Genomic DNA, 16,536 nt, shown 5'->3' with positions numbered 1-16,536 from the left:
TCTAACTGAGCCTGTGTACAGGACGTTGTGTACTCAGTGCTTGTCGTTCTTCAGGTCACCCCTTGCATCCACTGGCGTTGTGATGTAAACACACAGCTAGTCAACGTGAGTCCCTTGTGTACGCAACACCTGTAGGAACAGTTCATAAGCTTACGGAGCGCATCTTTACAGCATTTAATACCATCAGAGGGGAGTGTGGCATCTTACGGAGAATCGGACAAAACATGGTTCGTCGTTGCACATTATGTAACGAAGTTGGTGGTCGTCACACTGAACATTTACTCTAAAGTAGTGCAGCCACTGATTCGATGTACAGTTTGATTGTACTCTATTGTTTTGTCAATAAAACTTGTCATAAATACTGTATTCTGCAGTTTCATTCAGATACCGACCTCATAGAACGTGCAAAGTGCAGTAGAAACTTTATGCGTATCTCATTTCCGGCTGTAGGTTCCTTATATCAAAACGTTCAAAATTTCATCCTCTACAATCCCCAAATTTTTAAAATGTCATTCTGATACACCCCGTGTATGTATATACATATATTACAAACTTATTTCATTAGTAAAAGTGCATAGTTGCAAAATAATTCATTTTTATTGTTTGGGCTACAAACAGTTCAAATCCGCTACTTTTTAACCTTCAGATCCGGCAACACTGCACGGACGAAGAAGTTTTCGTCGCGAATCGGCACATAGCTTAAGCAATGGCGTGTTCGAAGGGGTACACTCGGTAAGTAATCCGACAATTTTTTGTCTATAGCATATTTTATATCGATCATTTCAACAAATTATACATGTTTTGGAAATATTCGAGTGAAATTAGTCTAGATTTAGTTAATTTTATGGAAGTAAACCTCTCAAATAGCCGTACCCCCTAAACTGTACAAGTGCCGGCGAGTAAGCTTCTTTGGACATATAAAGAGAATGGGGGAAAATAGGTTAACAAAACAAAGTTTTACGTATTTCAACAACCAAAAGAATGAGAATCAATGGATCAATGACACTCAAAAAGACATGACAGAAATGGGCATATCTGAAGAAGATATCCAAAACAGGGAAAGGTTTAGAAACAAAATAAAGAACTTCAAGGGTTTTCAGGAAAAGGAAAATAACAGACGTGGAAGACTCTTCACTCAGGAGCAAAGACAACAGCAGAGCTAGAGAATGAAGAGGTATTAGAAAGAAAGGAAGAAGAACAAAGGGAAGAGGGAAAAGCAAGTCATAATTAGTTGTTTGCACGTGGTCCAAACATGGCCGGAATCGACACAAGAAGAAACATTCTTAAAAGCTGTATTACAATCCGAAATCATCTGTTTTCAAGCAATAGGTTTTATTTAAACTAAAAACTATTAATGATTCTTTCACTATAAAAGATCAGAAAGTAATAATTATTTACATCTTATAACAATAACTTACTTATTTCTACAGTTAAAAGTAACTAAAAATAAAATAACGAACACGAAACATTTTCAATTTGTATATTGTGCTTAGCGCTTCTTTTGATTTCATAAACTTTCGTTATAATTTATATATTTTAAATGCTTGTCTTCGGGTCGTCAATGGAAAGGGATGCTTTTTAAATTTATAACAGTTTCTCGTTATACGTCATTAGTTTTTCACCGATTACNTGTATATTGTGCTTAGCGCTTCTTTTGATTTCATAAACTTTCGTTATAATTTATATATTTTAAATGCTTGTCTTCGGGTCGTCAATGGAAAGGGATGCTTTTTAAATTTATAACAGTTTCTCGTTATACGTCATTAGTTTTTCACCGATTACCGAAAAAATGTATCCTAAGGCTAGGACTCCACTACCGTAAAAACGGCGTAAAAACCCCTCGCCGTAAAAGCTTTTAATCACGTGACCTATTTGCGTTTGCGCTCGGATTATGGTGGAGGTCCGGCTAGCGTGAAGTTTTTACGGCAACGGTGCTGCCCCAAGTGTCGAAAGTAAATACTTCTTCGCACGTGAATTGGTAGAAACGAAAGACTGTTGTATACGTGATGTATCGATATAAAGACAATGATTATATTCTACGAGTTTTTTTGTACTATAATTACAAATGTAGTAAAAATAATATCTTTACTTTCATAGTAGTAACTTTTATTATCGTATTATTAAGATAATATACAGCACTTATAATCTTAGCTTTTTTATTATATACTCCTCTAAATTGAAGGATTTCCTTTGGTATCCGTTATTATAATCAGGTTACCTCTTGTCATTGATACACGAATACTTTCGGATGTTTTCGATAAATCTTTCCGGATCTATTCTAGAGTAGCCACGAGGGAACTTACACAAAAGCTCGTTTTCCGCCATTTTAGCTCCGTGTCGCGATGACCTAGATTTCGCTGACTTCTGATTGGTGGAAGGTACCTCTTTACGGCCGTATTCGCGTCGAAAGTTGAATATAGCTCAACTCACTTTTACGCTGGTTTTACGGCCTGCTCGAGCGTAAGATATCAGAGTCACGTGATTAAAAGCTTTTACAGCGAGGGGTTTTTACGGTAGTGGAGTCCTAGCCTACCATCGGATAATCTATTGTATTCAGACAATCCAAAAATATGTAAAATAACCAAATTCAAATATTAACAAAAGTTAAAGAAAACAAACAAATTCTAGAACTGTACAAATATTGTTAGGATATATTGTACAGATTATGAAATACATTATTTTTTTATAGTGAACTTTCATAATATTAGTCATTTTTTAATTATAAAGAATGCAGAAAATGCAAAATTCTTATGTACAGTACAGTAGAATAATCTTGTTAAATTAAAAACTATAAAATCTCTAGATTAATTTTAATTATTTTATAATGTAAAAAAAATCTTCGTTTAGAAACATATTTTTAGAACTTTATTCGGGAATTGCTGCAATGTTTTGATGGATTTCGTAGATTGGAAATAATGGAAAATGAAGATTCTAATGCTTTGGCCATCTGCAATTTAGTAAATTAATAAATTTTAAATTAAAATTACTAAAATTTTTAATAAAATTGTACCTTTACTGGAGTTTTTCTGGTAAAAACAAAGAAATTCCCACAACTTATTCCAAGCGAAGTCCCTTTAAATTGCTTCATGAAATTCAATATCTACATAATAATATTTGTTATATGAAATTAATCGTGTTTTTTTTACCATTACTTTAATTAAATATGTTTACTATTATTGATATGTAAGTAGAAGTCTAAGTTAATTACCTTTAACTTTTTAGTGATGCAAATTTGCAGATAACTGAATTTTCGGATTTCTTGAAATGATCCGTATACCTAAACGTTAAAATATCGACATTAAAAATCTATTTATTTAAATTAACGTATTCATTTTCAACTATTTGCTTAACAAAAGAAAAAACATCTTAAAACTAAAGATATTAAAGATTTAAAAAATGTGTAGATACTTACAGCAGAAGAAAGGGTAGAGATCATAAAGATGAAATAAAGCCACGTAGTTACACCGATAACTAAGAAACAAATAACTATTAAAGCATATATGATGCTCCATTTTCTAACTACATTGATGATACTAAATGAAAGAGCGTAGAACCAAATTATTGAATTATATATCAAAAATAATGAATTTTCACAATAATCGTTTAGATGTTGAATCTGTTCTGTTAATTCTGTGTGCTTTATAATTATTAATTCCAATTTTTTGTATACGAGAGGATCATTTTTAACGTGTTGTAACTCTTCAGATAATGCCAAGAAACGATGTTTAATAGTAGTCAGAATTAAGAAAAATATCGTGATAATAACAATAGCGTAACCAAACATGAGACAATTGTTGGTTACCATAAAGGTGGTACAGATAAGAGCCATTGTTTCTCCTTCTATTTTACTAATTTTAAAATATCTTTTTGTAATTATATGATACGAATTAATGACGACAAAGAAAATAATAATTATCGTTTGTATATTAAGGAAAGCTCTGATGAATCTTTTAATTATTTCTTTCTCTCCAACATAACTCGTTCGTTTTAATGTTAAAATAAGCAGTTTTCTACGGCAGATGGAAAATATGGCCGCTAACGTAAAGTGTATAATGAATGTATATCCTACAAAGATTATTTTATCTTCCGAAAATTCGTTAAACCACGATCCGCAGGGCATTCCAATGTTGCTGTTACGGAATAGCATTATAAGCATATGCATTATGGGTTTGATCCACAATATACATTCCAATATTATTGAGTATATTTTGAATGTTTTGGTTGATCTTACACTTAAATGAGCACATATTTCGAAACAATCGATTCCATAAAATCGAATAATTTCACCCAAAGGACTGATTGCGCATGAAAAACATATTACCTCTTGTTCCTCCATTCAGATATATTTTCACTATTCTGTTGGTCTTACAAGTATTGTTTGTTTCTGGTTATAGTATAACATTAATAATAGCGATTGCAATCTCGATTCAGATTGTGCTCTCATGTTTTATAACATTCTTTGTCAAGAAATTAAAATATTGCTTCTTATATAAAAGATTTAATAGTCTACTTTACTTTGATGTATGTTTAATAATTAATAAGATCAATAATGTTTTAATTATTCGAACATTGATATGTTGAAAGTAAATTGGCAAAAAATGAATTCCGAAAATCATAAATTCCTGAATATGATTTTGTTATATAAACATTATTTAATGTTATATCGATTTTTATAATAATGAAACAAGCTATTAGGACTATATAATGAAGCTTTATCTTAATGGATTTTAATTTAACAATTAACGCACTGAGGTAATAATACTTCGCTGTAGCATTACTTAGCGCGTATGAATAAATAAATAAATTATGAACTATCATAATTTTAATTTACTTCTAATGTCCTACACTTTGGAGCAAAGTATACTACTCTTTTTTATCCTGGCTACACATCAGCATTTATCCTAATTTCTTTTGTCTTAGACCAAATGTTTAATGATCAAATTGCCGAGACATCAGGATAATGCGTCAGCCATATCCAGATGTCTCGGGATTCCAAATCTGGACGAACAACCTCCATATATTTTTCGGAAGGTGAGAATGGTCGTCCCGAATATTTCGGGTCTCGTCCCTCACCACCCGTCTCTCCATTGTGGATCTGGCCGAACCCATAATGAGCTTGCTTAAAAAGGTCCTCTTAGTTCTCACAGGGCGGAAAGAGTAAAAAAAAATCGCAAAGCGGAAAAACCAGAGGGCGGAAAGGATCAGTAGTCTATATCTATGGATAAGGGAACGTTGCTTAATTAACCCAAAGACATTCTTATCTATATTTTTTATATTTTAGGATGTTTTTTTTAATCTCATAAATTTGTCAGTTTTAATTTATAGAACTTATAACAGAAATATTAAATATATATTTTTTTTATTACTTTTTAAAACACATTATCTTTTAGTCCAGAGAGAGAAGCGCCTCTAGTGGCAAACTGTGAAGGATTCGAAAAACTTTTCAATCTTGGCGGTAAATTTGACATGTGAGTAAAGTAAACTATTCGAAATTTCAATTTATAACGAATAATTTATAATGTTTTTAAATATTAAAGAATAAAAAGAATAATTATGGCCAAGAACAAACGTAAGACTGGATTGACTCCACGTCCTATTCGAACAAACGATCGTTCTTTTTCATCATCACCGAGGTTCGTTAATTCTTTTCAAATATAATTTTTATATTTATATCTTAATTAATTAAATTCCCAAACATTTTTTAACCTATTACAAAACTCAAGAATATTAAATTTTAAAATGAATACAAAATGTTTAGAAATTTATCTTTAATTATATCTAATTCAAGAATTTTTAAAATATTTTAAAAATTCTTGAATGTTAATTAAGTATATCTAATATGACAATTAGGTCATCCTACAGTTTATGTTGGTCAACATTGACTATATATATATAGATTATATAACATTGGTAACAATAAATAATCCTCGCTTCTGATGATGAAACTTTAATAATTTGTTAAACAAATGCTTTCCACCTTACCTGAGGTCTACTTCGGGTTATAGAATGATTCCAAAACCGGAATGCTAGGAAAAGAACGTTTTTAAGATTAAATTTAAAATATTACAAACATACAAAAAAAACAATATATTATTTACTGGCATGCTACACTCTCAAATTATAAGTACGCGAGGGTTGCATTATGTGTGTACGATGGACTCGCGTATTTATGACCGTTAAGTCTGTTTTTTTTGTATGTTTGAAATATTTAAAATTTAATCTTAAAAATGTGCTTTTCTTAACATTCCGGTTTCGGAATCGGTCTATAACCCGAAGCAGACCTCGGGTAAGGTGGAAAGCGTTTGTTTAATGAATTATTAAAGTTTTATCACCGGAAGTAAAGGTTATTTATTGTTATTATTAGTATTCGTGATTAAGTTAGAAGATATCTTTATATAACATTGGATACATAATCTAATATGTAATGCTGTAATCTGTAAATTGTTGTTAAATTGAAGTTCAATAAATAAAACAAGTTAAAATATTTTTGAAAAAATGTGGATAAATATTTTTGAATTACAATTTTTTTATTTTCTTAATTTTTAATTTATCATTTCAAAAATTAATATTTTAAAAATTACATAATACAGATTGTCTGAAAAAGAACTGATGGATTACAGAAACTCTTATTTACTTTAGGAAAATAGATACAACCATACGGTTTGTCCTAATTAGGGAGCAAACTCATCTTTGATACAACTCATAAACCATATTTCCTGAAAAGGGATGGTGGTGGGGTCAAACCAATATACACACTTGGACACATTAAGGAGGATTGGGTTTTGACTTATTTCCCGTTTTTTTGTGTTTTGTTTTTTAATGCATAGATTGCATACTATCTGAAAATGGTAAAGGTAAAAATATCCAATTTTTGGAAGTTTATCAGTATCACCTTTTTATTAAGCAATAAACAGGGAAAGTAGGAAAAATCAAGGATTTTCATTAGTGTTTGGAAAAAGTCAGGGAATTTGCCTGCTTGGCTGCCTTGTTGATTTTTTGCTCACAATATGATTGACTAAGTGTAGCTGTCTGCAGGCAGCAAGAAGTTATATGGTGCAATACAATTTATGAAAAAAAGTGCAAGATATTTTCAGAACCCAAAGTTTCTCCCAAGCATACACAAAATTTCTCCAAATATTTACAAAGTACAAAAAAATGATAGATAATTTTAATTTAAATGGTTTTACTTATAATTTTTTCATTTTAATAATTTTGATTGCATAACAAAACAATTTCTGGTTTTTTTTTCCTAGTTTATTAAAATTTTATAAAGTTCAGGAAATTTAATAAGAGATAAATTTAATAAATATACATGAATTATACAGGATTTTTAATGAATAACAAATAAATAATTGCCTTTTTTCAAAGCCATGTAGATTTATGGTTGTGAATTAAAATTAATAATAGAATAAATTACTTTAATTTAATAAAATATATGTATATGTATAACTGTTAATTAGAAAAAACTAATTAAAAAGTTGGAGAAGCAATACCATATGTGCATAATAAGTCAAATGCTAAATAACAACACACCACACCATGAAATACGTAATGACGAACGCAGAACCAATAATCGGTGTGAAGAAAACCCCACCAGTTATTGGTTCTGTGTTCCGTAATAATGGAAAGGACCTACCTGGCAGATGCAATAGGGACCTTCTGTATATTGGGGCCACTAAACTTTCTATGAGAACCAGAATGCAAGAACATTTCTCAGACATGCAATATGCTAGAACTTCCACAGCCCTCTCTGTGAGGACCCGAACAGGGGTCGACTGAGAGGTCCGAATTATGGGTTCGATCGAAAATAAAGAGCTCCTTTTCAGACGATAAGGAAACGGATTAGGTGTCTCGATTGAACAATGCAATTGTTTTTTTTCGGAAAATTAGTTAAACAATGGAAACGGAGAAATTCGAGGAAAACGCGACGAGAGAGAGGATCATATTCAGTCGCTATGTTAACCTCTCCCGCGCCCTCCATTAGGTTTCGAATTGTCACCAGGTGACAATGAGAGACCAATGGAGAGGCGACTGCTGTAAAAAAATCTATAAATTTGTGCGACTCAAGAGACGAAGGTTCTTGGTTCGTAGTTTTTGGTTCTTGGTGTTTGGATACGTAGTGTGTCGTCTCATGGACGGTCGTGCTCCAGATCTTAGAAAAAAAAGGACATTTTGGAACATCGTGGAAGCATCGTTCTCTGGGTGCTCCTAGCAATCGACAGATTCGTCGGATCGTCCGCGAGAAGCCGCCGAAAGCCGTAATCAACGCCCCGGGGCCCACCGAGTGTTTCACCGACAGCGTCCATCCACTAGTGACGAAAACCGACTTTTACGAACTTTGTTTCGAACTTTATCCATGCGCTTTGGGGTGCTACCTCGTCTAACAAGTACTTTGTAAGGAAAATTTCTATGTTTAATAAACGGTTACATGGTAAACCTGTCTCAGGCAGTCAGTCTGCGCCCACACGACAGAAAGAACCGCTCGGCTGTCGAGAAACCTTCACCCTAATCGGCTAGCCTCACATCTCTACCTATAAAGCAGATCTGGAAATTGTAGCGGACTTCATGCAGGCCAAACTTCTCACAATATTCCAGATGGATGGAGGTCATAGAAACCTTTAAAGCTAATTTTGAGTCATCTTATATGAATTTTAAGGAGGAAATGATTATGTCGATGGCCTGGCAGTCTCTACTTGATACAATCGTATAGTTGTTGGTTGAATCTGTTTTGTGCAGGACAACACGTGCAGATTTAAATTTTTATACTCATAGTTCAAATTATGTTTCTTTCAAAAAACGCTTTTATGTTTCAACATGACATTCTATCTGGTAACTGTTATAATGCTGAAGAACTCAGGAGTTAGAAAACATTTGTCTTGAGATAATTTTTTTGTTTTTTTCACACTAGTGTGTTCATCATTAAGTCAAATGCTGTTTTATTTTGTCAATGTGCAATACTGTAAGGGATGTGAGGGTCAGGAATTTGTACAAAGTTGGTCAGGGGAAATTAGGGAATTTAAAAGAAAAATGTGAGTAGGAACCCTAAATAAAGTTTCATTTTTCTCCCTATAAAAGTTACAATGCTCTCTTTATTTTCACAGGAGAAGAGAAAAGACATGAGATTTTTTGTAGAAGGTAGCTGCTGGTACACAAAATGCCATCGAAAAGTGGGGAGGGAGACCAATAAATTCCCAAATTTAGGGCAAGTAGTGGCCCTTTAAGAAATTTCAATAAGTGCACTGTGTGTTACTCTCACAATATTGAGACAATATTCAATCTTAAAATGTTTGGTCTCCCTCCCCACTTTTCGATGGCATTTTGTGTACCAGCAGCTATAGATCATCATTTCCTCCTTAAAATTTATATAAGATGACTCAAAATTAGCTTTAAAGGTTTCTATGGCCTCCATCCATCTGGGATATTGTGAGATGTTTGGCCTGCATGAAGTCCGCCACAATTTCCAGATCTGCTTTATAGGTAGAGAGGGCTGTGGAAGTTCTAGCATATTGCATGTCTGAGAAATGTTCTTGCATTCTGGTTCTCATAGAAAGTTTAGTGGCCCCAAAATACAGAAGGTCCCTATTGCATCTGCCAGGTAGGTCTGGGTCCTTTCCATTATTACGGAACACAGAACCAATAACTGGTGGGGTTTTCTTCACACCGATTATTGGTTCTGCGTTCGTCATTACGTATTTCATGGTGTGGTGTGTTGTTATTTAGCATTTGACTTATTATGCACATATGGTATTGCTTCTCCAACTTTTTAATTAGTTTTTTCTAATTAACAGTTTTATATATATATATTTTATTTGCAGAATTATTAAAACTAAAAATAAAATGTTTTATTAAATTAAAGTGGTTTATTCTGTTATTAATTTTAATTCACAACCATAAATCTACATGGCTTTGAAAAAAAGGCAATTATTTATTTATTATTCATTAAAAATCCTGTATAATTCATGTATATTTATTAAATTTATCTTATTAAATTTCCTGAACTTTATAAAATTTTAATAAACTAGAAAAAAAAACCAGAAATTGTTTTGTTATGCAATCAAAATTATTAAAATAGACTATAGCTGCTATAGCTATAGAGACCAATAAATTCCCAAATTTAGGGCAAGTAGTGGCCCTTTAAGAAATTTCAATAAGTGCACTATGTGTTACTCTCACAATATTGAGACAATATTTAATCTTAAAATGTTGTATAATTAGTCTTGAGTAATAGCATTAAAAGAATGCATTATAAATTCATTTTTTTAATGTTTCAATATCTGTAACAGATCTTTGATAAACCAGGCCATTCACATAACCCCACAAGAAAAAATTCAAACAGAGCAGGGTGAAAATAATATTGGTTTAGTTTGTCCTATTCATCTGTTAGGAAAAACTGCAATAACAGTAGCATCCTGTGTTTTTTTGTAATGCAAAAACAAATAATTTTATATTTTGCTGAGTGTAACTGTAAACCCTGTGTTGATCTGTTTTTCTTCAATACATAATACTTTTCATTATCTGACAATTCTTTTTTGGACACACTGTATTTAGTTAATTTGAACTTACATGAATGAATTTTGATCTAAAAATATTTATTAATTTAATTTAGTTTATCCACATTCATTATTGAGATTAAATTAATTAGCCTAATAAATATGGCTATAATAAATTGAAATTGGGGATGAGAAACAAACAGATGAAATTTTTTACAACATAGTCTTTAATTACTTACAATCAAATTTTAGAATGCATTTAAGGTACCAAAACTCCTCACCAGCCTACATACATCCATGCAGTATAAACACAAACCCATCAATAAATCTCAACACAAATAGCAGTTCCAAACTAAAAATTCTTTTGTGTAAATACGGTGCACTGTTTACATAATATAAAACCAATACATTACAATACAGTAGACCACCCCTGACATGGGTTCATATAACACGGCAAAAAAATTGCGATCATGTTCGTATAACATGTTAAAAGAGACTCGTATAACACGATAAAAGAATGAGACAGATTGTCGTGTCACAACAGGATTGGTTGAATCTGAACCAATAGTGGATGAGCAGCCAAACTACTTGCCACTGTCCAGCGCCACGCGTATATACAGAGAGTTTAGGCGGGAAAGTTGAATTTACTATCGTCTGTACAGTATATAAATTAGGTACTGTCAGTCTAATACTATAATTTTTACATTGTCTAAAATTTTGTCTTTAGTCATCAGAATAACTTATCAGGAAACGCGTCCGCCGTTCGATGAGCCACTCTGTGACAAAAACAAGCTTAAGCAATGGCATCATCAAACGGTGCACACTCGGTAAGTAATCCTACAATTTTTTGTTTATAGCATACTTTATATGGATTGTCCCAAAAAATTATATGTGTTTTGGAAATGTTGAGTCAAATTAGTCTAGAATCAGTTAATTTTATGGAAGAAAACCTTTAAAACAACCATAGCCCCCAAACTGCACACATGCTGGGATGTGATTGGCTCATATATTTAAGTGACTTGTACAACACGGAATTCATATAACATGGAATGTATCTATCATGTTTTAGGGGGTCTACTGTATACTAAAAAATTAAATAAGTACCAAACAATAAAATTTTCAATGATGAACTATATTCTATCCAGAACTGGTAAATTCCATTCATTTTTTCTCTTTCCAAATTCAAATAAATAACACCACTGTTAACAATAATTTACTATTAATTATGTTACAGATTTTAAAGAACAAATCAAATCCATGCACTTACGTTATTACAAATTAGTTTTCCCTTAAATATCTTTACATTAGGAAAAGTACCACTCAATTCATTTCATAAACCTCTGTTATTAAAAGAATAAACTATCTAAACCAAATCATACAAATATAATATAAATTTAAAGCATACTTAACATTACTTTTTATTGTTTTATTTTTCTTTTCACTCACAACACAATGTCACTTTCACTTCAATATCAATTTTGCCTCAATCTCAATCTTTAATATGATCATCATCTCCATCCCTCATGTAACTTCAGTCCCATGCTATTATTTATTCTATCATTTTCAGGTACTTTCAAGATTTCAGTATGTTCTTGTAATTTTCTTTTTATTTGATTGTTTTCTATCTCACTACTACTGATATTGGGCACGGTTCTCAATGCTCTTATGGCCACACGGACACAATACTATGCTGAAACAGGTCACTATCTTCACAAACATCAGCATGGATTTAGGAAATATAATAATTTGTAAATAGCAATTTAGTTTCTTTATCATTGCATAAATAATGTTTTGTTTAGTTTTGTTATTAAGTTATTTTATTAATTTATTAGTCCTTGCTTTACTAATTTTCAATATACAGTTCAATAATAAAGTCCCTCTGTAGTGGGCCATGCTCATGTGGTGACATCGTAACATACTTTAACTTTTTTTGATGTGTGGTCTGCCTGTGACATTCTTACTTCATTCCTGGAAGCTTCTTCCATTTTTTCTCTCAATGAAGAGGGACTTTACAGTTGCACTGTAATATAATATACTTGCATTGATTGCACTTTTAATATTTTACAATTGTATCAAATAATAACAATAATAGTTGTTGTTATTTTTTTGTTTTCAAGAGCTTTCAGAGAATCTGTCATAAAAATCAGAAAATGTAAAACATGTTCTGTTTTTATTAATAACTAAAAAATGATTTTTTTTCCAGTTTTATCCATGTCTTTAAGCAAGTTTTCTATTATAAAACCTTGCTTTAGATTAATATATTTTTCAGATAAAAATTGTTAATGAGAAACTTTCCTTAAATGATTTTAAATTATCAAAAATATTATATTTTATAAATTAATTATTTTTCATTTAATATAATAATCTTTAGTTTTGACTTTTATTCTAATATATTATTTAAAGTATTTGGAAGTAAAGATTAGTATAGTTAATATATATTTTACTTTCTGTAATGAGTAAAAATAAAAAATAGTAATAATAGTCTCTTTTGATCTTCCTATGAAAGATTCTAGAAGCTTTGTAGCTGCCTTGTTAAATATAGAAATTTACCTAATTGTAATTTTTTGCAATACAGTACAAAATTTAAGTTTTTGGTGAAATTAAGCACACACACATACACACTTCTGTTTATTAATATTTACAACTAGCAGATGAGCCCAGCGTTGCTTGGACAAAAAGTAACAATAGCGAAGATTAAGATTATTAGATTATATCCAATCTTATCCATTTTCAGCGGGTGCATGAATTAAATTCCCTCTTTTGAGACTAATTGCTGTAAAGAATTTTTAGATGGTCTAAAAATGTGTTTGATTTTCTGAAAAAACAGAAAAATCACATCTAAAATAGTACAGTAGAAGTTGATCTTCAGGGTAAGCCGTAATCCTCTCCCTCTCCCCCACTGGGGGAATATCGAAAAATCCGTTCTTAATGTGCAATCTCATGACGTGTCCTAACTGTTTTCCAAATTTCAACTTTCAACTCCTAACTGTTTGCTCTTGGCAATGATGAATCAACTAGGACATGTAATTTTATATATATAGATATACTTAACTTATTGTGATCACTGTATTGTTATCAGTCATTTAATGTAATCATAATTTACATGTCTCAAAACACACTTTAAAATACACTTATAAAATTTGGTTGATTATAATCAGAATTCAGGTATAGTTTTCACTTTAAGTAGGCATTTTATGGCATATTTTTATAATTTTTATTCTTTGCCCATCTATAATTAAAACTTAAACTTTGTGGACAGAAATCTCAAAAGTTTTTAATAAGTTTTCAATTATATTATAAACAAATTTATTTCATATACTTTTCAAATAGACTGTAATCTGTACAAATTTTGAAATTCATTCTTATGTAATTTTATTATATAAAGATTTTTTTAATGTTTCAAGGAAAAATTACTTACCAGTATTTAGTAAAAGAAATTAATATTTTTTCTAGCTCCAGTTCAAAATACTGTAGTGAACTTTTTATTAGATCTTAGTTTTATTGTAGAAATAAATATTAATTTCCATGTGTTTCAAATACATGCACTATTTTGAACACATTTGTAAATTGTAATTGAAATGAGAAATTAAAATTTTTTTTTGCAATTGCCTGGAAAGCTGATTTGGATAATATACATACCGTTTATGTAAAGTCATTCATCATCCTTTACCCAGCCATTGCATTGGTGATTTGCTTCATCATCATCAATCTCCATGTTCTTCATTCTTACATTATGGTCACAAACTATGGATAATGTCAATAAATTATACTTTGTTTCATCCTGTTTCTTACTGTTCTATGCCCTAATATAACGACTTCACTGATTACTATATTCTCATATCTGTGTAATTTTTGTTTTCAGGTTATTTTTAACACAGTTTTATTGAACATTTCTGAATTGTTTCTACATATGTACTTTTTCATGTAGAAATTTATTAAAGCAACTTTGTATAAAACAAACTATATATTATTACATATATGAGTATTAAAATTAACTATATGTATTTTTAATGTTTTTGGTACTCAAAATTAGATCAATCAGTAGCACTTCAAACAGAAGTCCTCAGTACAAGCATATGAAAAAGCCAATGCGTAAGAAACGTCGCTATCGTCCTGGTGTTAGAGCAATAATGGAAATAAGAAAATATCAGAAGAGTTCTGTAAGTATTTTTGTGATGAAATTTTGTCCATGTATATTAAAAAGTAATGAATAATATAGATATTTTATGCAAAACTCAATTTATTCTACATTATTAGTTGTGTTTTATTTTAATCTAAATGGTAATCAGAAACATAATCTTGCACTTTTTTACATTTACTAGAATCTTCTTATTAGAAAACTGCCATTTATTCGATTGGTGAGAGAAATTACTGCCGAATTAACGGGAATTTTTTATTACTGGGCCAGCCAAGCACTTCTAGCTCTTCAAGAAGCTGCAGAAAGTTATCTTGTCAATTTGTTTGAAGATTCATACTTATGCTCTTTGCATGCTAAACGAGTCACATTGATGCAGGCAGATATACGTTTAGCCAGAAGAATTCGTGGACGTGCACAATTATGAAACAACAGAAATGTTTTTAAAATATCAGTGTTCAAGCAAAACCTTACTATACTTCATTTACAGACTTACTACTAATTGAAATCTAGCAATTTTTTTAAAAAATCAATACATTTGATACAAGTTGTATGGAAACATTTTCAGTGAAATTATCTTGAATTGAAAGTTCATATGGTCCACATGTACTAATACTCCAGATATCTATTAATTTTAATTAATGTTTCAACTGTTTATTACATTAAAAATGTATTCTGTAAAAGCTTGATTTTAATATTAATTAAATATGTAAAAATATATAAATGTATAGAAGCTATAACCCATAAATACATGCATGTTTTATCATGGTCTTGAAATCATCTTCCATTGTAAATAGTTCAGTAGAATTTATCAGTTTTTCTGCCTATTCATCTATTATTATATTATAATCTACATCATTGTAAGCATTGTTTTGATACATGGTTGGGAATATTATGGTATGTATTGTATTTTGAACAATATTTTAAAATATGTATAACGTGTGTTTATTCTTAAATTTGAAATATTGAATTGTATCATATAATAAAAGTGCATTTATTTTAAATGTGATTGTTAAAGTAGTGATAAAAATTGGGTGTCGAAGAATAATTACAAAATGCATGCATACAAAACATTTTTACGTGCATACAAAACGTTTTTACAAAAACATAAAGTTCTGAAGGTAAGAAACCAAAGAGCAGCAAAACAGATTTTCCTCAAAGCTTAGTAGTGCTACCCCGCATTCTAACGTTATTTGAAGGGCTGTGTTTATCGGATATTTTTTGGATTCGAACACACTATACAAATGTTGCCACTACTTCTCGAAACACCCTGTATACGTAGCGTACTGAGTAATATCGGTTAAGAACATCCCTTCCACTTAACTGCTAAAATTAAGCACTTTTTTTGCAATTAATATTAGTAATTTATTATATTAAATGTTAATAACGAACAAATTAAATTATTTCTGTCATAAAATTTCAGCGAAATATCAGCAAATACCTCGTATATCTGATTTTATATTCAAAACTTCAGAGGTTTTTTCAGGGAGTTTAGAAGATTCTTTGCAGTTTACTTGGCAACAGAATACAGTACTGTATATGCAAATACATGTTCTTTTACCATCCAATTGTATGAAGGAGTTTTGTTATTAAAATGCCAATATCTAAATTAATAATTATGATCAAATATTGAGTATCAAAAAAGTGATAGTGAAATTGATAAACAATATTGAAATGTAGCATGTTCCTATTTCAAAAGATTTTTTTTAAAGTGTTCATTGAATTATTCAAACAAAAAACATTTACCATCAGCATTTACTTATTTTGATAATAGACGAATACAGTCAAACCATGGTTTTTGAACTTAATTCATTCCTAAAAGTTCGAAAATTGATTTATTCTCAAACCGAAACAAATTTTCCCATAAGACAATATAATACGGATTAATCCATTTCCGATACCCAAAACAAT

The 16,536-nt window shown here is 30.6% G+C and overlaps 2 protein-coding genes across 3 annotated transcripts; one reads left to right on the top strand and one right to left on the bottom strand.

Moving 5' to 3' along the window:
* Window positions 1-691: 691 nt before the first annotated feature.
* LOC111614889 (histone H3-like centromeric protein cnp1) lies at window positions 692-15,629 on the top strand. The gene is made up of 5 exons (XM_023356261.1): window positions 692-732; window positions 5,391-5,468; window positions 5,538-5,633; window positions 14,524-14,650; window positions 14,813-15,629. The coding sequence occupies exons 1-5, from the start codon at window positions 707-709 to the stop codon at window positions 15,050-15,052; spliced, it is 567 nt and encodes a 188-aa protein (XP_023212029.1). The 5' UTR covers window positions 692-706; the 3' UTR covers window positions 15,053-15,629.
* On the bottom strand, window positions 2,808-6,023 carry LOC111614886. 2 transcript variants are annotated; one of them, XM_023356258.1, is made up of 5 exons: window positions 5,983-6,023; window positions 3,413-3,471; window positions 3,209-3,277; window positions 3,011-3,100; window positions 2,808-2,947 (listed from the first exon to the last, which is right to left on the bottom strand). In XM_023356258.1, exons 2-5 carry the CDS (start codon window positions 3,434-3,436, stop codon window positions 2,858-2,860), a joined length of 273 nt encoding a protein of 90 aa, XP_023212026.1. In that variant the 5' UTR covers window positions 3,437-3,471; window positions 5,983-6,023; the 3' UTR covers window positions 2,808-2,857. The 2 variants fall into 2 exon arrangements, with proteins under 2 accessions (XP_023212026.1, XP_023212025.1); XM_023356257.1 differs by lacking the exon at window positions 5,983-6,023 and having other exon boundaries at window positions 3,413-4,512.
* Window positions 15,630-16,536: the final 907 nt, after the last annotated feature.

This window comes from Centruroides sculpturatus, unplaced genomic scaffold (genome assembly GCF_000671375.1).
Source record: "Centruroides sculpturatus isolate CEXI.00-Female unplaced genomic scaffold, Cexi_2.0 scaffold2266, whole genome shotgun sequence".
Classification (NCBI taxonomy): Eukaryota; Metazoa; Arthropoda; class Arachnida; order Scorpiones; family Buthidae; genus Centruroides; species Centruroides sculpturatus.
The sequence above is the reverse complement of the archived record's forward strand: the minus strand, read 5'-3'. Positions and strand labels throughout refer to the sequence as shown.

Excerpts from the sequence above, each read along its gene's own strand:
- LOC111614889 (XM_023356261.1), top strand. The coding sequence starts at position 707 with ATGGCGTGTTCGAAGGGGTACACTCG. Across the intron at positions 5,469-5,537 it reads CTTGGCGGTAAATTTGACAT|AATAAAAAGAATAATTATGG; the intron begins GTGAGTAAAGTA and ends TAAATATTAAAG. Across the intron at positions 14,651-14,812 it reads GAAAATATCAGAAGAGTTCT|AATCTTCTTATTAGAAAACT; the intron begins GTAAGTATTTTT and ends TACATTTACTAG.
- LOC111614886 (XM_023356257.1), bottom strand. The coding sequence starts at position 4,336 with ATGGAGGAACAAGAGGTAATATGTTTTTCATGCGCAATCAGTCCTTTG. Across the intron at positions 3,278-3,412 it reads TCTCTACCCTTTCTTCTGCT|GTATACGGATCATTTCAAGA; the intron begins GTAAGTATCTAC and ends TTTAACGTTTAG. Across the intron at positions 2,948-3,010 it reads CCAGAAAAACTCCAGTAAAG|ATGGCCAAAGCATTAGAATC; the intron begins GTACAATTTTAT and ends ACTAAATTGCAG.